The following is a 23,290-nucleotide window of genomic DNA, read 5'->3' as shown; positions in this document are numbered from 1 at the left end:
ACGCATGAGAACCACGTAGCTTCTAAATAGACGGTCACCATGTGGTCTCTTCGGTCGCTTTGGACTAGTCTCACATTAAATGTGCAAATGAATTATCATAATTCACATAAAATACTAATAATCAAACGATAGAGGTCTAAAATCTGTTCTTGCAGAATCCACAGATCAGTCATTCTTGACTCAGTTTATTAGTAGAACTTAAAGTTTAAGTTTAGTCATAATGTAATGAAGTGACCTTTCCCCCTTTTACTAACAGAGAGCTCGTTATTAGCCAGTTTTAATAAATTTAATGAAATTTATACACCTCACATAGAGTCAAAGAGTGCGCCTCATTATTTGGTGCCGTCCTTTGAGACAGACTTGGACCCCACTATGCAAACATGGTGCAGACTGTAGAGGAATGCTTTATAGAACAATTTTAATTAAGGTAATTGAGCAGTTCCATGCTTCAGTGATCTTACGGTTTCCACATTTTCACAGCCTGTAATCATACTGTATGTTAAGGATGTGATTTTATGTGATTTATTAGTGTTAAACTCTTCATTTTAATGCATAGTTTGGGAGGGGGTATTATTTTGGCTCTCTTACTTGGAGGCTGCCTTGTAGTTGCAGAAGCCATTTTATTTGAAAATATTTCCTGTAGATGAAGCTGTGGTCACAATGAAAAAAAAAAATAACAATTCTATGATTTTGAGGGGGAAAAAAAAGCTAACTATATGTACTTCATGTGCTCAGGTATTTGCTCCATAACATGCAGAAAAGGGCATCACAGGTGAGAAGTTCCATTTTTCGTGGTAGACACAGCCATGTAGATATATTTAAATGTGGTATTGTAGACATAGTTCAACGAAGTATAGATATACTGATGAAATATTCACTAACGCCATCTAGTTGGGACTAGAAATATTCACCAACGCCATCTAGTTGGGACTAGAAATATTCACTAACGCCATCTAGTTGGGACTAGAAATATTCACTAACGCCATCTAGTTGGGACTAGAAATATTCACTAACGCCATCTAGTTGGGACTAAAAATATTCACTAACGCCATCTAGTTGGGACTAGAAATATTCACTAACGCCATCTAGTTGGGACTAGAAATATTCACTAACGCCATCTAGTTGGGACTAGAAATATTCACTAACGCCATCTAGTTGGGACTAGAAATATTCACTAACGCCATCTAGTTGGGACTAGAAATATTCACTAACGCCATCTAGTTGGGACTAGAAATATTCACTAACGCCATCTGGTTGGGACTAGAAATATTCACTAACGCCATCTGGTTGGGACTAGAAATATTCACTAACGCCATCTGGTTGGGACTAGAAATATTCACCAACGCCATCTGGTTGGGACTAGAAATATTCACCAACGCCATCTAGTTGGGACTAGAAATATTCACCAACGCCATCTAGTTGGGACTAGAAATATTCACCAACGCCATCTAGTTGGGACTAGAAATATTCACCAACGCCATCTAGTTGGGACTAGAAATATTCACCAACGCCATCTAGTTGGGACTAGAAATATTCACCAACGCCATCTAGTTGGGACTAGAAATATTCACCAACGCCATCTAGTTGGGACTAGAAATATTCACCAACGCCATCTAGTTGGGACTAGAAATATTCACCAACGCCATCTAGTTGGGACTAGAAATATTCACCAACGCCATCTAGTTGGGACTAGAAATATTCACCAACGCCATCTAGTTGGGACTAGAAATATTCACCAACGCCATCTAGTTGGGACTAGAAATATTCACTAGCGCCATCTAGTTGGGACTAGAAATATTCACTAACGCCATCTAGTTGGGACTAGAAATATTCACTAATGCCATCTAGTTGGGACTAGAAATATTCACTAATGCCATCTAGTTGGGACTAGAAGTGCTTGGGTCTGAGATTAACCAGGAGAGCAGATGGGCACCAGGTTCGCACCCAGCTACGCCAATCTGTTCATGGCAGACTGGGAGCGCTAACATTTACAACTCAATGAGGGCTGGGTAGAGGGCCTGGTGACCTATCGCCGTTACATAGATGACCTGTTTTTTATTTGGAAGGGTACAGAAGACACGTTACAAAGTTTTTTAAACCAATTAAATAATAATGAATGGGGCATTATTTTATCCACTAATTTTAGTAAACACACGGTTACATTTTTTAGATTTGGAAATTTTTATTGATAATGAAAAGGTTAAGACCAAAACACGTTTTAAAGATGTGGATGTGAACAGCTTTATCCACACTTCAAGCTGTCACTTTTCCCCTTGGCTAAATAGTGTACCTAAATCACAACTTATACGAATTAAAAGAAATTGCACGGATAATGATACATTTAAAGAACAAGCAGACAAATTAATTATTGACCTGTTGGATAAGGGTTATAAAAAGGAGACATTAAACAACACTTATACACAAGTCTTGAAAATTTCACAGAGCACTTTATTACAAGAAAAGAATAAAACACAAAATGAATGTGAAGTTAATTTACCCATTGTATGTAATTATAGCCATAACAATAAGGCATTAAGGAAAATCCTAAATAAACATTGGCCTGTTTTACTTCAGGACCATGCCCTATCCCAGATTTTACCAACAAAACCCAAGATAATATTCAGGGGTGCAGCTAATTTAAACAGACTTTTGGTAATGAACCACATCAAAAAAACTAAAACCATTACCTTCCTAAATAAAGGAAAGGGCTTCTATGGATGTGGTACTTGTCTTGCGTGCAGGAACACCAACAATAAAAAAAGACATATCAAGACATTTAAGAATTCTAATAACGATGAGGAATTCCCCATTAAAGAACTCATAACCTGTCACTCAATCAACGTAGTATACTTATTGGAATGCCCCTGCGGTTTAAAATATGCGGGACGCACTAAACAGAATCTGCACACTAGGATTGAGGAACACACTAGAAATATAAAGAAAAAATTTGAAGGACACCGCGTACCACACCATTTCACCTTAGCCCACAATAGTGACCCCACCCAACTACTTTTTATGGGTATACAAAAGGTTAGGGGGAATTGGCGGGGAGGTGACCTCAATAAGCTTTTGGGACAGAGTGAGATGAGGTGGATATTCAACCTCGGGACTTTAAAACCCCGGGGTTTGAATATAGACTTCGAACTCTGCCATTTCATCTAAAATGGGTATATTTTTTTTTTCTCTTTTTTTGGGTCCAATGGAATGTATCCATTGTAACCTATTACATCCTTTTTGTACCATCTGTTTTTATATATCCTTTTCTACAGCTTATCATAATTTTTCCACTTTTCCAATCAGTGGCATATTATTTATGCCCCATCACTATAAGTACTGTGAATACCATTTAAAGAATATTGATTTAACCACCTTTTGGGTAAATACCCAACAAGGATATCTATTCTAGCACATATGTATGCAATATCACCTTTTTAATATATGTATCACCAGCACTGTATGCACTTTCAATAATGCTAATATACTAGTTTAAATGCACAATAGTTATACTATATCACTCTGATTATTTAAAACTTTAATACTAGTATTATATAACTATATAACTTTATTGTCACTACTATTCTCAAGCCTAACTTGCTTTTCCAACATCTCTCTAATTGGACACGCCCGCAGACCACCCCCTCCTACATTCTAAACCCTCCCTCCGACCTGCACGCATGAGAGATGTGCAGCAGGGTCGGAGGGGCTGAGAGGTTCCGGGCGGCGGTCAGGTGACGATCACGTGATGCGTGACCTCACTTCCGCTAACTGGGCGGCGGCTAGACGACGACCACGTGATTGTGTGACGTCACTTCCGCCAACCACCCGGTCGGAAGCAAACACTTCCGCCAACCAACGCTGTCCACCAATGAAGGAAAAGACAAATAAAGGCGCCAACAGTAGTGTGGCGAAACCGACCTCGCCACGTGTCCTTGGAGGGGGCTGATTGCCCGCCTCTTGCCTTTGGACTATGGACCAGACTTTATGGGAATGTGATACCCCAGATAGCCATACCATGGAGCCTATTCATATAATGAAAGACTATGGGAAAGACTTTAGCTCCATGGCAATTGTACTGTGTGAGTAGGATCTACGCGCTATTCGGTAGTTTTGTGCGTGCAGATCCCAGCTATCTGGGGATAGGTGAAATGTCTGTGTGTTATGTGTAAATGTGACTTTATGTATTTTAAAGTGTTTTATGTTGTTTTGCAACCATGTGGTTAATGGAGTCTGCCTTTAGTCCTGGGTAATTGGATTACTTCTCCAATTAACTCCAGGGCAGAAGGGAGGAAACCAGGGTGCATTGTGGGGATGTTTTTCTGCCAGCTAGAAAGGAACAAAAGATACTTTTAGTAACTTTTGAACCCCTGGTCGGATTCATGCCATTTTTTAATATGTTGTTCCCCTGAATGGATTGATTGTGGATATGTATTTTTATGTGAATGTGATGTATGGTTTTAAAGTTATGAAAGTTGTGTAAAAGTATATTTTACACTGTATGCATAATGGGATTATGTGTCACACTAAGGGGAGGGGATGTGTGGGAGGTAACATCTATGCCATTGGTTCTTTTATGCCTCCCCCTGGGTGTGGCCTGTATGTGTGAGTTGGAAATAAAAGCCAGGCTGGATGAGCCAGTCCAGAGTTCCTGTTTTACCCTCAAAGTGATGTGTCGTCTCATTATTGGGGGAAGGATTTATTGTATGCTGTTCCAGTTGACTGCTAGGAGTACAAGCCTATTCGTATGGTTCCTATTCAATGGTCTACAGCATTCATACGCTTGGGAGAATTTAAAGGTTTCTCGGATTCGGTGATTATGGTGTCTGCCAGAGTGCTTGGAGTCCTCAGGAAGCACTAGGAGCATCCATTAACGGAGGTACCAAGTCGGGGTGCCAGGCGATCCGTTACAAGTAGTAACCTATTAAAGGTATACACACATACCCCCTTGCACACACAATATGTATAATTGAATCTGATTGGACAATATGCACTTAACTCATTAAAGGGGAAGACACAAATTACATTTAAAATGGAGGATTCAGAGGACCAACATTACAGCTGACTGAAGAAGCTCTATTTGAGAGTGAAACGCGTATTGGCCATTTTTAAAGGACTTTTATTTGAGGACTTTTATCATCTTTGTTTTTATATTGATTTTATACCAATAAATTCACCATTTTCATTTAAGACCTCACTCAAGTTCTTTTTGGAGCCTCCAAGGAATCCTCACAGGGGTAGTGCCATCCCCATTAAAATTGGCACAATACCTATACACCTAGAGCCGGGATCCGTAGGCTCAGGTCCAGGTGAGCACCACATTTATTTAACACATATTTGTGTTATTTATCATCATAAATCTACACATTGGTCTGCTTTCCTTTTTGTATTCCCGAGAAATTCTCCAAGCCGAAGTAGGAGGGTGGTGCTACCAAAACAGCACACAAGCCTTTATACGGAGCCAGTGTACAGGCTCCCTGAAATGTGAGTGTAATATTCAGCACGATATTATCATAATCACTGCGAAGCCATTTAAAGTACCATCTACACTATATTGTATTTTTTGTATTTTACTTTGACATGTACTCCATATTGTACCATTGAATGAGACTACGTTTTGGTAAGCCATATATGTGTTTGAGCGCTCCACTTATAGGTGTAGGTCTTTGTTACTTACACCGCACCAATATTTACTAAATTTGTTCAGTGGAATAGAGGATATTTCCACAGTAGTGTATTGAGCTGCCTGTAAATCACTTTTTGACTCTTCTGAGCACTTTTGTCATACACACTCCTCCGTAAAAAGAGGCAACCTTTTATTGGTATTCATAGTTATGGTAGATGTTTGGGAGTTTTCAAAGCAACATGAGGCAGCAAATGTGTATTCCTAACGCTATATGTGCCTTATTGGCTGTTTAGTTCCCCGGCCTCCACCTGTAGAGAGCAAAAAAGGTAGTTTACTTACATGGTCTCCCTCGTAACGCTGGTATCCAGACATCTGTGATTTCAGCCCATGCTTTCCCCTACCATCTCTCTCAGACCATCCAATTGAAAAAGCAGAGGTTTACTTTTCTATTTCGGAGAAAGTGCCTCTAGTGGCAGTCGGAGTAACTCTGCAATTAATAAATTTTCATTCTGCAGAATGGCCATATTTTCACCTGCAGGGTTAAAACGAGGGGACGCGGCACCCACACTACGTCATTGAGATAAAGTGGTCTGGGTTCCTATAGTGTCCCTTTAACCCCTTAAGGACACATGACATGTGTGACATGTCATGATTCCCTTTTATTCCAGAAGCTTGGTCCTTAAGGGGTTAAGAGACAGTGCCTGTCAGTGCAGTCTCAAAAGAACAATGGACATGCCACATATGGGCAAAGTGCATTCACAAAGGAGCTATGGGAAAAGATGTATGACCGATTTAGACAAAAAACAAATTAAGAAGAGCAATAGCCAATATATTATATCCACAATTAACACGCTCGCTGGATTGTTGGATGACATATCCTTTGCTTTGTTACATTTTAGCAGGGACTGATTACATCATTAGTATTCAGTCCTCTTTATATAGAGCAGGGAACATTAAAAAGAGGGTAATACATGGAAAAAAGACACGTGGAAAACTTTGTACGAAAGACTGAGATATTTCCATACTGGAAGTTTACCATCTCAGGTGTTATAGGTAGACTTCATAATAGTATTCCAAATTACAATAACATCCAGATACCCCTGTTGGATAACAGTCATACCTAACAGAGATAATGAAAGTACCAATACAATACAAAAGTAAATACTCTTATGGTAGTTTCTGTGCCTGCAATAAAGTGCAGAGGAGACCCGAAACAAATTAGTTAACGTGAGTCCATCCAATGAGACATTTAGACCACAGCATACATTTACAGGGTTATTCAGTATAGTGAGAATTCAATGTGACTTCAAGGAAAATGTACAATTATTAAACCGTAATGTTTTTTTTGTTTGTTTGTTTTTTGGATACACCACACCAGAAATGCAAATCACGTGGTATAGTGACCTAAGTGTATATGAAGATTGCTCAGTATCTTAATGTATATTAAAACATGTACACTCTCTGCTGTATAGACATGGGGTATGCTGGCTCCCACCAACCCCAAAAGAGAAAACCAAACAGATCTATAGTTAGTCTAACACACTCACATTCGATAGAGCCATTAGAAGACTGCCTCTTTCCTGTGAACCTGTGTGTCTTTAAAGTTGCACAGTCTCTCTCTCTCTCTCTCTCTCTAAAAATAAAATGCAAGAGAAAACACAACAGGTGCAGTATATTTAAAAGGACCGGGAAACATTTCTGCAGAACAGAGTCCCAGTATATGCCGCAGCAATATATACAACCTAGAAATTTGTTTTGACTTGGGGCGCTTTGGAAAAATAATGAAATATTAAGGGTGCCTTAAACCTAAAAAGTTTGGGAACCACTGATCTATACACCAAAACTGCTTCATTAAGCTAAGTTGTTTTGGTGACTATAGTGTTCATTTAATATGTGCAGTCACTTAAATTATATTGCTCATCTTCTAAAGAGCCTACACAATAACTGCTCTAAGTAGAAATGTATACATGGCACGCGTACAATAGGTTACCTCCCTGCTCCAGAATATACTCATACAGAGTGACTGCCCACTTAATTAACATTGAATTCAGCTTACAGCACACTTTAGCAGACACTGCTGAATAAATCTAGTGCTGCTGTCTGTGATGTTATTGAAAGGCTTTCCTGGCAGCCTCTGCTAATGTAATCACATGTAATCGAATGCTGTCATCTTCATCCTGTATTCCTTGTAGTAAGCTTGTCCGTGCCAGACATTCGTAAGGTCTCATATGGGCCACCAGCAGATTTTCTGAGGAATCCATGAAGATATGTTTCACAGACATTTAAACAGTGTGTTTTTATTGCGTTTCATGGATCACAAAACACTAATGCACTTTTTAACAACCTTAGAATTTTTAAAAAACGTATTAAATGCTGTGAATTTGTTTCCAGTTGTAGTTCTACCTTATTTAAAGCTATTGTCAGTGTTGGTAGAAGTGTAAATGAGAAGAACTATCTGTTTCTTTTTCGAAAAAGGTGATTTTTAATTAACATTAATTTACAAATATTTAAAGGGACACTCTAAGCTCCGTAATCACTGTAGCTCATTGTAGTGACTATGGTGCTATGAGTCTTTAGTTGCTGTTTCCCCTGCTTTGTCACTTAGTTTGTATAATTTTCACAATACAAACCAGCTTCGCCTCAGTACCCAGAACTTGGCTCCTCCGCATCCCGACATAATCCATATGAATCTGTCAACCTTGGGTGACAGTAATAGGTGCTGGGGCAAGTTTTTGCAAAACTTCTCCAAAATAGTCACTTGAGTAAAGAATTAGTAAAGGCACCCAGACCACTTCATCTCAATGTAGCGCTCTCTGGATAAAAATCCTTTGTTTTTAACCTAGAAAACATTGCTGTTTAGTAGATATTGCAATGTAGGGTTAAATGCGCCTCTGGTGGCTTTCCATCTGTGGTGGCGCTTTTACTGTGAGAACTGAGTCAAACATTTCATTAAGGAGCGCAGTGCTGGCCGCCCATGAGCTTTTTGTCCCCTTTGGATTGGACGAGAGAAGAGCGTTATTGTGACGTAAGGAACTCCAAAACTAAAAGGAGGGGTGTGAAATTATATTTTTTTATATTTTTTTTTATCCACTGCCTTAATTATTTAGATTTAGATGAGCGACAACACTATAACGATCGGTATACAGGTTTGTGTTCCTTTCATTTTACAGAGTTGGGTATATTTTGTAAACTGAATCAAATGCCTTTTAATCCACACTCAGACTAATCAATCGTTCGGGATTTAGCTGTGTAGTCCTATTTATTGAGCTGTCTGGGAATACTGCAGAAGTTTCATGTTGTTTTACTGTGTCTGATTCTCTTACCTATATCCTTACAGGCCCATATCTTTTGTAAAAATCTGTTCTTGCTCTGTGCTGTAAGAGTCATGCTCTCATGTTTAACAAGCAAGATTACTGTGATACAGGAGAGGATTATTACAAGCTTCCTTCTCTCTGGTCAGCCACCTCTGAGTCCCCCAACCATTTGGCTTTAATAAAAACAAATGCTCACATATGTGCTGCTCATTTCAGCGAGGCACCGTTAATTCCCAACTATACATACATTATACTTCCTATAGAATAGACTAAACACTGTTCCAGTCTCCTTAATGTTCTGTACTTAGACAGGAAGGCTGCTACAAACCTTGTTCGATCAGGTGTGCAACGCTTCAATACTGCGGGACTGAAGGGTGGGTAACTGGGAAACACAGTGCTTGTTACTATGGCAGGATAGGTGTGCTCTATATAGTCCTGCAAAACGTGTAGAAGGAAGCTCATTTATCTAGAAGCTTCAACTACAAGGCAGTGTCCTACTAAAATTATTTGCTCTCAACAAATTAAGATTTCAAATACTTTTGTGCTTTTAAACACTATGCAAGAACGTCCATGTAATTAGTAAGTGGACACATTTTACCGTGAATAAAATATTTTATGTCATCATGTTGACCTTCTTATCAATCATAAAGAATATCATGATCTTGACTTGGTGAGGAAACAGTCAACATACCCATGCGGTCTGACTTGCCTACAGAGCGTTCATTTCTTAGTGAACAATTACAATTATTTTCTGCCTGCATGGCAAGTAGCCGATTATAACGAGAAAAGAAATGCCTGTGCCTTGCAAATCCATTCGCAATACTCAAATCACGAAAAGCAGCAAAGCAATTTTTTTTATTTTTTTTTTAAATAAAAATATATAGGTATATAAAAAAAATGGCACATTTACCAAGTTAGGTGGTAATCTCTTTGCTTTCAAAAGTAAAAAATTATACATCTGCAGAGATGTAAAGTGTTGTAGATTCAGACACAATCTGTGAACTGATTGCTTTTGCAATATGGTGGCACTGCGAAGAATGCGCACACGTTCTGTTATTCTTTGGGCTGATCTACATACCAAACATTTTTTCCATCTGACTTCATATGTAACACTTCAGCAGACGCTAATGATAAATTTGACTTGGTGAAGTTCCCATGTTAGGTTCCTACCAGGTGACTTTCGTTGGCCGTATTCTGCTTGTAGGAGACAGAATGTGTGTCTCTCAATGCTGTAATGTAAACCGCTTCTAAACTTTTTAAAAGGTGTTCTTGTGGAAGAACCTCTAAAAATGTAAAGAGGACCTGTCACTTCTGGGATTTCAATTTGTGTTTGTGAGAAATAAATTAAATGTCACAATCTACACATCTGTATTTAATTCTGCCTAGGAAGTAAGTCCCGCCATATCGGTTCCCTTTTATTTCTTGTCATAAGTATTGTCTTCCCTTTAAAAAAATAAAAATATATACATAAAAAAACAAAAACCTATCTAAGCACCTGTATATTGGCATAGAGATTGCCAGACCACCTGTAGTGGAAGAGACAGCGTTTACATTCCTCAGCCTGCAAGGACAGGCTGTATGCCACAGAACAACTACACTAAGATTTATTGGTTCTAGGGACTATAGTGCCCCCTTAATCTTTAATACAGGTAGTGCTCACTATGCGACTTACCTGCATAACGACAGCTCAACATACAGCCAGATCTCTAGCGCAGGGATTCGAGGGAGAGATCTGGTCGTATGTCCGAGCTGAGCTAGTCTATGTTCGGGGACATTTCCCCCGATCATAGATTCAAGGGATTCCCTGCACTAGTAAGCTGGTCTCTGTATGGGGGAATTTCCCCCTAACATAAACCTACTCTCTAGTGCATGCGAGAATTGGTCTCCCAGCATCCTCACTTACCGATTAGTTTCACAACAGAGTCTAGTTTTCAGAAAGGCGACTTTTCCCATTTAACCGTTAGAGCATCACATAGATAAGTGGTGCATGACAATATTAGGTAATTTTGTATAATCTGTATGATCATAATGCTAAACTGTTATAAAAGTTCATTATAGCATCTTTCCAAGAGGCCTCTATCTGTTCCATTATTATTTCTTAAAGAAATGAAATGATATCAAGACTTAGTTATATTTTATTTTAAGCAGCACTCCTACCCCCACAAATACTAAAGGTTTTTATGGGGACAAGAGTGTCTGGGCATCATCTAACCTTCCAAATTATTTATTTATTTTATATTTAGAAAGCGCGTTCCACAGAGATAAAATCTTAATGAAATGTTCATAAACAATGTGTTAGAAAATTCCAACCCAGTCAGAAGATGTAGGACAAAGTAGGAAATTCTTTGTCCTATGTATTTTTCCTACGCTTGACAAAAGCTGGAGCTACATCAGTGAAATCTGAAGGGAAAATTGCTCTCTCTATGGAGAAGATCTCATGGGATGCTCTGTAGACATCAGTGTTGTACTCTTGCACACCACGAGACTATAGCACTGATGTGGGCTCCAGGCAGATGAATCACCAGGAGCTGAAGAGGGCCTAGTAGAAAAAGATGTCTGCACCTGCGAGGAAGAGGTATAGGTAAGTAAAAACTAGCTTCCCCTGCACCCCACAGAGCGGTCACCATCTAGGTCTATGCAAAAACCCTAGAAGGTGACAGACACTTTAAAGGGTTACTCCAAGCACCATGAGCACTTCAGTGATGTAGTGGTCATAGTGCCTGGAGTATCTATGTGCAGCGTCACGTTAATAGCTGGCACACAATACACATGTTGACATTTGTATTTATTTTGATGCTGATATTTAATTTACTCCAGTAAGCCACCTGTAAAATAAGACATTTAGTACACCAAGCTGTTCGGTTATTGCGGCTGTGGTTACATGAAGATTGTTGGTAGAAAAAGGTGAAGATAAAATAAATAATTAAAAAATAATGCTAAGTAAGAGAACAAATAAGCAGAAAAAAAGACCTTTTCAAATTGATTTTTTTTTTTTTTTTTTTTTATATAACAAAACCAGATGTGGGTTTTAAACCAATTAAAGTAGTGTACAGTTTTCATTGGTTTATATTTATAATTATCAAATCAAAATTTGGGGGGAAGCCATTTAAGGGGGAATGTCCATGGAAATTCAGGACTTTTGTAATATTTGCATTTTTCAATCTTTATTTTTATGCATGTGCATTCTGTCTTTCAGATACACGAAAAGTTACATTATTACGAGAAGGAGAATCCCTTACCAATAATTCAAAGTGCTACAGCCCTGGCTGAAGATGTAAGTATTGGTTACCTCCTCATGTTTGTAGAATCCAGTCCATACCTACCCAGTATATTAAATCTCCTTTTAAAGCAATATCCAAGGCCAGCACCATGCAGGGCTAAGGCTTATCCAGAAGTCCTGTCAACAGTCAGCTGAGTATGGTACTAGTTTTATTTGCATTCAGTTGCTTGCAGTAGGGACACAGTATTTTAGTTATTTTCCGTTTTGGTGAATGTGTCATTAAAATGACAGGTTCCTTTCCTGCAGTGATAGGGAAAGCTGCTATTTGACAGTGTTTGGAGAAGAATTTCTTAGAAAAATAGAGACAAATGAAATGTCTGTTTTGTTGTCAGTACAAGAAAAATGATCGCTAACTGGAGAAACAAAGTAGATAAAATCTCGAGAAAAGACTTGTCAGAGCTTCATTGTGTGGTAGGGCAGCCATGATTCATGTGCTTCTTCAACGATCCAAATTACTGTCGAAATCCCAAAATACAACCAGGAGTTTTTCAGCAGTGATGGAGTAGGCAATTTCCTGTGCCTCTAATTCAATTCAAAAATACACCTCTCGTTCCTTACCACTGCTATTTATTGCACGCTGGAGAGAAAGGCCACGTTTTAATTTACAAGAAGAATGAAACTCTTCAAGATATTTAAAGTCCCTTCAGCTCTGATAAATTTGATAAAGAACCCATCTCTAAATGTTACGTTTCAGAATATATACGTTTTGGTGTGGTGATAACAGTTTTTATATGTCCTGTTTTTTTGAGGGGGGGTTTATTTTGGTAGAGCGGTACTTTTAAATCCTATGGCCATGAATGTAGTAGGTTTTATCTTTACTCTCTTATAGGGAAACTACAGTGCTAGAAATACAAATGTATTCCTAGCACTACAGTACCCTATAGTGTCGTGTGTGTGTGCAGGGGCGGACTGAGAGCCTTTGGGGCCCCCGGGCAAAATTAGATCCCAGGCCCTTTGAATGCACAAATATATGTGCATTAAATAAATGTTAAAGGATCACTATAGTGTCAGGAAAACAAAGCGGTTTTCCTGACACTGTAGTGCCCTAAGGGTGCCCCACCCTCAGGGTCCCCCTCCTGTGGCACTGAAGGGGTTAAAAGCCATTCAGCAGCTTACCTTAATCCAGCGCCGGGCTCCCTCGGCGCTGGTGACCTCTCATCCCCCGCCGACGTCGGCTCCCGAGTGGAGCGGAATACGCATGCGCAGCAAGCGCGCATTTAAACAGTCCATAGGAAAGCATTTCTCAATGCTTTCCTATAGACGTTCTGCACGTCAGGATGACACCCACTAGAGGTTTGATTAACCCTGCTAAGTAAACATAGCAGTTTCTCTGAAACTGCTATGTTTACATCTGAAGGGTCAAAACCTGAGGGACCTGGCACCCAGACCACTTAATTGAGCTGAAGTGGTCTGAGTGACTATAGTGTCCCTATAAATATAACTCTCATATAATACGGCATTCCTTTGGATGTGTATATTGTGAAGACCTGTGTATCAATGCATGTTTGTATTGCATATGCATGTTTGAGTCCGTGTGAATGCACATGTGCATGTCTGGATGACTACATGTGTTTTTTTGTATATAGTGTCAGTGTGAATGCATATGTGACAGGTGACAGAGTGTGTGAGGGAGAGGGTGACGGGTGGAAGAGTGTGGGAGGTGGTGACAGGTGGCAAAGTGAGGTCACTCTGTCACTAGTCACCCCTTCCTTCCCTTACTCTGTCACTAGTCACCCCTCACTCACTCTGTCACTAGTCACCCCCTCACTCTAGTCACCCCCTCCCTCTGTCACTAGTCACCCCCTCCCTCACTCTGTCACTAGTCACCCCTTCCCTGCCTTACTCTGTCACTAGTCACCCCCTCAATCACTGTCACTAGTCACCCCTTCCCTCCCTTACTCTGTCACTAGTTACCCCCTCTCTCACTCTGTCACTAGTTACCCCCTCTCTCACTCTGTCACTAATCACCCCCTCACTCTAGTGACAGAGTGAGTGAGGGGATGACTGGTGACAGAGTAAGGGAGGGAGGGGGTGACGAGGGACAGAGGGAGGGGGTGACTAGTGACAGAGTGAGGAAGGGGGTGACTGTCACTAGTCACCCCCTCCCTCTGTCCCTAGTCACCCCCTCCCTCCCTTACTCTGTCACCAGTCATCCTCTCACTCACTCTGTCACTAGAGTGAGGGGGTGATTAGTGACAGAGTGAGAGAGGGGGTAACTAGTGACAGAGTAAGGGAGGGAAGGGGTGACTAGTGACAGTGATTGAGGGGGTGACTAGTGACAGAGTAAGGCAGGGAAGGGGTGACTAGTGACAGAGTGAGGGAGGGGGTGACTAGTGACAGAGGGAGGGGGTGACTAGTGACAGAGGGAGGGGGTGACTAGTGACAGAGTGAGTGAGGGGTGACTAGTGACAGAGTAAGGGAAGGAAGGGGTGACTAGTGACAGAGTGAGGGAAGGGGTGACTAGTGACAGAGGGAGGGATGGGGTGACTAGTGACAGAGTGAGAGAGGGGGTGACTAGTGACAGAGGGAGGGGGTGACTAGAGTGAGGGGCTGACTAGTGACAGAGTAAGGGAGGGAAGGGGTGACTAGTGACAGAGTGAGGGAGGGGGTGACACAGTGACAGAGGGAGGCATGGGGTGACCAGTGACAGAGGGAGGGATGGGGTGACTAGTGACAGAGTGAGGGAGGGGGTGACTGTCACTAGTCACACCCTCCCTCTGTCCCTAGTCACACCCTCCCTCCCTCTGTCACTAGTCACCCCATCCCTCTGTCACTGGGTCACCCCCTCCCTCCCTCACTGTCACTAGTCACCCCCTCCCTCTCTCTGTCACTAAAGTGAGGGGGTGACTAGTGAGAGTATTTGGAGGGAGGAGTTGACACAGTGACAGAGGAAGGGAGGGTGACAGAGGGAGGGGGTGACACAGTGACAGAGGGAGGGGGTGACACAGTGACAGAGGGAGGGGGTGACACAGTGACAGGGGGAGGGGGTGACACAGTGACAGGGGGAGGGGGTGACACAGTGACAGAGGGCGGGAGGGTGACAGTGACAGAGGGAGGGTGACAGTGACAGAGGGAGGGGGTGACAGAGGGAGGGGGTGACAGTAACAGAGGGAGGGGGTGACTAGTGACAGGGAGTGACATAGGGAGGGGGTGACAGTGACAGAGGAAGGGGGTGACAGTGACAGAGGAAGGGGGTGACACATTGACAGAGGGAGGGGGTGAAAGTGACAGAGGGAGGGGGTGACTAGTGACGGGGGTGACAGAGGGAGGGGGTGACAGGACAGAGGAAGGGGGTGACAGGACAGGGCGAGGGGGTGACAGTGACAGGGCGAGGGGGTGACAGTGACAGGGCGAGGGGGTGACAGTGACAGGGGAAGGGGGTGACAGTGACAGGGGAAGGGGGTGACAGTGACAGGGGAAGGGGGTGACAGGGGGAGGGGGGTGACAGTGACAGGGGGAGGGGGGTGACAGTGACAGGGGGAGGGGGGTGACAGTGACAGGGGGAGGGGGGTGACAGTGACAGGGGGAGGGGGGTGACAGTGACAGAGGGAGGGGGTGACAGTGACAGGGGAAGGGGGTGACCGTGACAGAGGAAGGGGTGACAGTGACAGAGGAAGGGGGTGACAGGGGGAGGGGGTGACAGTGACAGGGGGAGGGGGTGACAGTGACAGGGGGAGGGGGTGACAGTGACAGGGGGAGGGGGTGACAGTGACAGGGGAGGGGGTGACAGTGACAGGGGGAGGGGGTGACAGAGAGAGGGGGTGACAGTGACAGGGGGAGAGGGTGACAGTGACAGAGGAAGGGGGTGACAGTGACAGGGGAAGGGGGTGACAGTGACAGGGGGTGACAGTGACAGGGGAAGGGGGTGACAGTGACAGGGGAAGGGGGTGACAGGGGAAGGGGGTGACAGGGGGAGGGGGTGACAGGGGGAGGGGGTGACAGGGGAAGGGTGTGACAGTGACAGGGGAAGGGGGTGACAGTGACAGGGGGAGGGGTGACAGTGACAGGGGGAGGGGTGACAGTGACAGGGGGAGGGGTGACAGTGACAGGGGAAGGGGGTGACAGGGGGAAGGGGGTGAAAGTGACAGGGGGAGGGGGGTGACATTGACAGAGGGAGGGTGAGTGGTGACACAGTGGGAGGGGTGGGTGAGTAGTTCCTACCTGTATCTCTTGCTCCCTCTGCTCTCTCCCCGGCTGCTGCTCCTTCCCCTGCTGGCTGTGCGAAGGCTCTGTGTGAGAGGAGAGTACAGGAAGTGATGTCACTTCCTGGCTCCGCCTCTCCCCATCACACAGAGCCGCGTAGGCCAGGAAGCAGGAGACCTGGCAGAGAGGAGGTGAAGCTGCCAGGTCTCGGGTGAGGGTGGGGGGATTTACAGAGCTGTAGGTTGCTGGGGCCCTGCGCTGCATCAGGGGCCCCAGCAACCTAATAAAGGAAATTATTTTTTATTATTTTTTGCTGTTCCAGTTGGAGAGATCTCTGATCTCTCCAGCTGGAGCTTGTCTGTGCTGCCGGGCCCCTGACTGTCTTGGGCCCTCGGTCCATGACCGATATGCCCGAGTGGTCAGTCCGCCCCTGTGTGTGTGTCCACCCCCAGCATTGAAACGGTCAAAACCCCTTTTGTCACTTGCCTGATTCTAGGTGTCGATGTCACTCGCTGGGTCGGGCTCCGCCTCTGCTCCTCTGCTGCCGATGTCAGCCTGCATGGGAGCCCCCAATGCGCATGCACGGCAAGCTCATTAGAACTACCCCATAGGAAAGCATTGAAGTGTTTATTGCAAAAAGCCTAAAGGAACTGAATATACACATCAGAACAAATACAATAAGCTCTAGTTGTTCTGGTGACTATAGTGTCCCTTGAATGTTCATTTTCATTCAGGTCATGTGATTGACTTGGACTATTCCATAACATTCTACTTTTTCTGCCTGAAAAAAAAATAATTTTTTGATTCTGTAGTTTTGTGTTTAGGTGTCATTGTCCTCCTTCATGTTGGAAGTGACTGACAGTGGAATGTAAGATGTTTCTGTACAGAATTCTGGTAAAATTAATCCAGCTGCTTTCATCAGTTACATCACCATAAGAAGAACCAGTTCCAGTGTCAGCCGTGCATGCCTGATAAATAATGTTATCTAAATCCATGTTTCATGATTGTAATTGTGTGCTTTTGATCATAAGTTGTCCACTTCTTTTTCAATATGTTGCTTTTTCGATCATTCTTTGTTTATAGTACGTTGTCTGTCAATCTTATTTTTAAGGCTTTTTGATGTTGTCCCTCACGCATTACTCTGATGTACTCTTATTTTACGGTACACTTTGATGCTCATATGCCTACATCCGTAATTGTGTTCTGGATCTTTATGGTAGTTGAGGGGGAAAAAAAAAAACCCATGCATTCTTTGACTGTCCTCTGCAACAGTCTTGTCTTTAATGTATCACACGGCTGGTTATAATGCATCTAATGTTGTAGTTATAGTCCTGATTAATTTATTCTTGATTTTTCAGCATCATGGTAGCATGCTTTCGTGCATTGACCTTCTTTTGTTCTAACTTTGAGAAACAGTATCAGAATCAAAAGGCAAAAAAAATAAAACTTATAGTAAATTCAGTGAATTTCACATTTTAAGGCTAGAATCGCTGAACTGAAAGCGTAGCTGACCTAGAGAATGTTTCCTTTTCAGGTATTTTCACCTTAAATTTGAAAATCACTTTAGGGAGTAACTGCTCAAATCACTTCTAAGCTTTTTCTAACTCATTTGTTGTGATATACCCAGGTCCACCATACAGCTGTGCATCCAAATGATCAGTGTGAGGATATACCCAGGTCCACGATACAGCTGTGCAACCAAATGATCAGTGTGAGGATATACCCAGGTCCACGATACAGCTGTGCAACCAAATGATCAGTGTGGCGAAAGTAACCTCGCCACTGGTTTTTGGAGGGGACTGTTTGCCAGCCTCCTACCCTGTGACAATGGCCCATGGCCCCTGCAATACACTTGGCTAAAATACTTTAAACAGGCTCTGTTCATGCAATTGGGACTATATGGTTCATTTACCGAACAGCTTCACGAACCGGAGACCAACCTTGAGCTTGTTAAGCTTAATTGATACATTGTTGCAATTCCCACCTCCGTGGTCTAAATGTTCGTCTGGGTGGCAACAATTCCTATGGACGACCACGAGGTGGCGGCCATCTTGTTCACATGGACCAAAACCGTGAATAGACTTCAGGGGGACTTCGCCACGAATGCCCTGGAACTATTTTCGGCATGGAAACTTCGCGGATCCCGGTCAGTCCTCCAGCGGCACTTAGCCGCGATTCTATGGAACTATTTTCGGCTATGGGACCATGCCTGCGGTCGGTCAAATAAATGACTTTAAGGAAATCCCTGAGCTGATCTGGGTGATTTTTTTGGAAATGTTGATCACCCAGATCAGGGCATCGGGATATGTAACATTTGTGGGGTTTTATGTATTTTTAGGGTACTTTTGGGGTGTTTTAAAAAAACTTATGTTTTTTCTGTGCTTGGAGATAATTGGATTAGAGTTAGTACAGTTACTGATCCAGTTTTCTCCCAGGCAAAGGGGAGGGGTTTTGTGCTGTGTGTGGGAGTGTCGTGCCTTGTAACCTTATTATTATTGGTCTGTGAAGTTGCAAATCAGTCTCCCTCAAGGTCCCTGTGGGTGTACCCCTTGCATGGGGATTGTCATAAAAGGCCAATTGTGGCACCATTAAAATTTTTTCCTATTCACACTCAACGTAGAGGCTCGTCTCACTACTGGAGGGGCAGCTATATTCACTCTGGGAATTGCTATATCACAATACTCCCCTGGGTATAATCATTAGCTCTTATAAGAGCTGTTCCTTCTATGCTCTCTGGAGTAGGAGAGGTTCACCCAACTTGGGTCCAAGGTGGGTGGAGGACAGCAAGATCCCCAACCAAGCTGTGGCGGTTTGTGGGAGTCTACAGTGCTGATGGTGTCTAGTGGAGTGCTTGGAGTCCTCTGTGAGCACTAGGAGCATCGATTGGCGGAGGCACCCAGTTGGGGTGCCAGGCGGTCCGTAACAAGCAGTATGATAAAATATGTCCAGGTCCACGATACAGCTATGCAACCAAATGATCAGTGTGATGATATACCCAGGTCCATGATACAGCTGTGCAGCCAAAGGAGCAGTGTGATGATATACCCAGGTCAACAATACAGCTGTGCAACCAAATGATCAGTGTGATGGTATACCCGGGTCCACGATACAGCTGTGCAACCAAATGTCCGAATACTTTTGGTCCCTCATACAGTTCATGTTTTGTATATTAAAATAAACTCTCATGAAATCTGCACTCTAACTCAATAGTCAGTGCAAATACTGGAGTACAAAGCCACATCAACGAAACGTGTCAATCTCCAAACGGTTATATACTGTGCTATAGATTGAGGATGTGAGCCACAGATAAATCCCCACTGCCCTTTTATCCTCATTGTTAAGTGGTTCTGATCAATGTTATCTTTAAAACCATGATACTTTCTTTGTTCTTTCAAGTCATTTATCATCTCAAAACGCTGAAATTAAAGTTATAACTCTCTTGAGTATTCTGATTTTCAGACCTCTACTTTCTATATTACCCGTGTCTCTCTAGATTGTGTAATGCTTTATATTGCTGAACACAGTGGAATCCATTTACCATCCTTTTTTTTCCATTTTCTTGGCAATTGGCGGACAGGGATTAAACAAAGTGGTGACGATCCAACACTAGATTAAGAAACAAAACATTATGTACATTAGTGAACATAAAACATCTCAAAGGCAAAAAAAAAGTAAGCAGATGACGACTTTGCACATCTTCTGTTACATTTTCTTAAATCAACTCAAAGAACTGCTGAAGAAATATGTTCCCTTGTAGAATGTAGAATTGGCCTCGATTAGAAATCTTGGTCTCAAGCATGGAAAGTGGTATATGTATAGTAACATAATAAGAACTGGCATATTTGATTTAACTCTGCAAACTCCAACATTGATTATCTAAGCAAGATCCTTCAAAACAGTGCTGTTACGGAAGAGCGGGTCTTCACAGTGATAATATTTTTGTTTTGAAATATTGAAAAGGTTTAATGTGAATCTAATTCCTGCAGCATTAAACCAACACCAGTCCTGCTCTGGAGATTTAGACGCGAGCCATTTTACAAATCTCACGTAACCCACAATCAAGTAACCTTATAGTTCAGTTCCCCTTGTGGTTCACACTTGGTCCTTGTAATGATTTTTTTTTTCTACAATTTGTATTTATTTCTCTCTGGCCTCCTAGAACGAATCAAATAAAACTTAAAAGAATAACTGCAGGTTGGAACATATGGATTTCCAGTGACCCGTTGAGCACATCAGGAAATGTCCAATTATGCAGCTGTTGCTCGATGTTTGAGCTTTCGTAGGAAGCATAAATTCAATCTTCGGCTACCAGCTATATCATTCCTTAGTCAGATTTGTTGTTTTCTTTTCATCAGCATATCTTATTGGTTAAACTTTTACATTACTGGCCTGAAAAACGCCTACAGATTTCTAACGCTAAAAGAGGTTTCTAGTCAGTAACACACAGTGCAAAATGTATTGATGGCAGAGAAAATAGATTGTTTGTATATATAAATAATTTGTTTTCTAAAGTTTTGTTCATCTATGAACATCCCCCTTAAAATGAAACAAATCTGAGAGTTAAAACCAAACTTTCACAATTCAGTATTCTCTCAAGCTAGGTATGTAAATACTCTTGTAGAGGAATCGTTTTATCCCATAGTTTATGAACATATACCAAACATGCTATGCAGGATACATGGTGGAGATTCCTCTGGTTGCAGGATTCTTTAAAGACCGTGAGTGGTCTGTGCAAGTTATGCGTTGCTCGGAGTCTGTTTTAGTTTGACATTTGCGTTGCTCGGAGTCTGTTGTATTAGTTTAACATTGGAAAGTATTAGAATATTTCAAGTACGGGCAATGGTCTGTTTCTCTGTGGGGTCAACCTAGTATTGGCGTTAATGTGGCCGAGGTGCATTGCTACATCCTTTCCCGAAAACTATTTAATAAGCACCAGGCAAGAAAAGGAGGAAGATCATATTTATGTGTCAGTACCATGGATAGTGATTTATTGCTGCAGCAATTTCTCAATATGTCTGCAGCAATAAGCCACTCTCAGCAGAAAGACAGAGTGTAGGGTACAGTCTGCACCGTTACCTTTGCAATTATGAATAATTTTGGTGGTTTTAGAATGACCACATAAGCGGCATATAGTACAGAGAAATAATGTAATTTGAAGATGCGAGTGGCTGAATCTCTGCTTGAAATGTAATCTATGGCTTTTGTTGTTAGATCACACACTTGCAAGCACATCGACAGTTAAGAAATTGAGCAAATCCCAGTATGCCGGAGGAAGAAACTCTTTCAAACCCTTCGAGATCCGGGCATGTAATTACTTTAACAATTTTTTAGTAATTTGCCCATGATTCCTTGTGTACTGAATAAGCCTTTTAGTTTAAATGAATGAGTCAACTTTTAGGTTTATTGAAGATGACTGTGGGCTCCATAATTTTGAAAAACAAAAAACCTTGTGCTGTCTTCCGATGTTACATTGGTGTTGAGTTAGTGGTCTTAACTGTAAGCTTCCTCTGATGCTAGGTGACCCTGCAAACCTTATTTATTTCACACCCTAACCATTACCTGCTTTAGCGCTTAATTGAACACTATAGTGTCAGGAATACAGATATGTATTCCTGACACTATAGTCCTGGTCTGGCTGTTTTGAAGCCCGGTCCCGGTCAGATTGCACTGAAAAGGTATTTTTACCCCCTTACACAGTCTTGCTGTTGATTGCTGAGCTCATAAAACCTAATGCTTTTCCATAGGATTGAGAGGCTATTGCACATGTGCAACAACAACTCCACACAGCACCAATCAGCATCTCCTCATAGAGGTGCATTAAATCAATGCATCTCTATAGGAAACATTTAGTACCTCGATGCAGAGCTTGGGAATGCTGCACACTGTGCAGCACTGACCGAGGAAGCACCTCCAGGGGCCGTCTGAGTGACTATCACTAGAGGTGTTATAGATACCAGAACAACTATTATTATTATTGGTATTTATATAGCGTTAACTAATTCCGCAGCGCTTTACAATATTTTAATCTGTAGTGTTCCAGTGACTATAGTGTCCCTTTCAAATATGCCTTCCAGTGGATTAAACGAATTTAGTTTATTGTATTATTTATATAAAAATGATGTATGAAATCCGGACAAAACTGTAGAATGTGTTACAGTATAAATGTACAAACTGTCTGATCTGCTCCTGTATGGATTCCCAATACTTGTTTCAATGTCTTGTAAAAGGGTGGATGGATTTGTTCCTTGTAACTAATGATGTCTGCCTGGATAAATGGACTTGTGAGCTGCCAGTACATTTTGTTAATGGTATGCAGGCCATGAATTATTTTATCTATAGTCTACAAAGGTATTAGAGAGTTCACAGGAACATGCGGTTTGTAAGCAGAGCCAGGAATCTGTAAATAAGGTGCTGAGCAAAGTAGGGTTTTAATGATTGAGCACTCCTGCCTAGAGTATGGAAATATACAATAAAAACATTGTGTATATGTGCAGTCAGCACACAACCACATTTATAACTCCGTTATCTGTTCACCCTGTTTACAGATCTAAGTGAAATATAAAATGGAGTGGATGAAGTTTGTCATATGGCGTAAGCACTATTAGTGCGAAGGGCCCTGGTACCTCTCTCCTTTGAATTGAAATGAAACCTATTCCTTGGATGAGTTATAGGATTGAGTCCAGGGTTACATTCAGTTCCTAAGATTATCCGCTTGTTGCCCACAGTGAGCAACTAATGTACACTATTTGTCTTCCGACTGATTCATTATTGACAGTGTTTAGTGGGCTACCTCATAAGTAGAACATATAACTGCCCTTAGACCTGTAAATGCATTTTCAATTTGGCTTTTGATGAGTAGCTGAACTGCAATTGCAATCTCCTGTGAAACAGATGAATATGACTTGGTGAATGGAGAATTTGAATCCTTTTACA

The 23,290-nt window shown here is 42.1% G+C and overlaps 1 protein-coding gene across 2 annotated transcripts in view; it reads left to right on the top strand.

Moving 5' to 3' along the window:
- The window catches only part of MPP7 (MAGUK p55 scaffold protein 7), a 305,267-nt gene that overhangs the window by 157,670 nt on the left and 124,307 nt on the right, over positions 1-23,290 (top strand). For both annotated transcript variants that reach the window (XM_063452598.1, XM_063452599.1), the window contains exon 5: positions 12,131-12,208. In XM_063452598.1, the coding sequence (XP_063308668.1) occupies positions 12,131-12,208 (78 nt within the window). The remainder of the gene's footprint in view (positions 1-12,130; positions 12,209-23,290) is intronic.

This window comes from Pelobates fuscus, chromosome 4 (assembly GCF_036172605.1).
Source record: "Pelobates fuscus isolate aPelFus1 chromosome 4, aPelFus1.pri, whole genome shotgun sequence".
In the NCBI taxonomy this organism is placed as follows: Eukaryota; Metazoa; Chordata; class Amphibia; order Anura; family Pelobatidae; genus Pelobates; species Pelobates fuscus.
The sequence above is the reverse complement of the archived record's forward strand: the minus strand, read 5'-3'. Positions and strand labels throughout refer to the sequence as shown.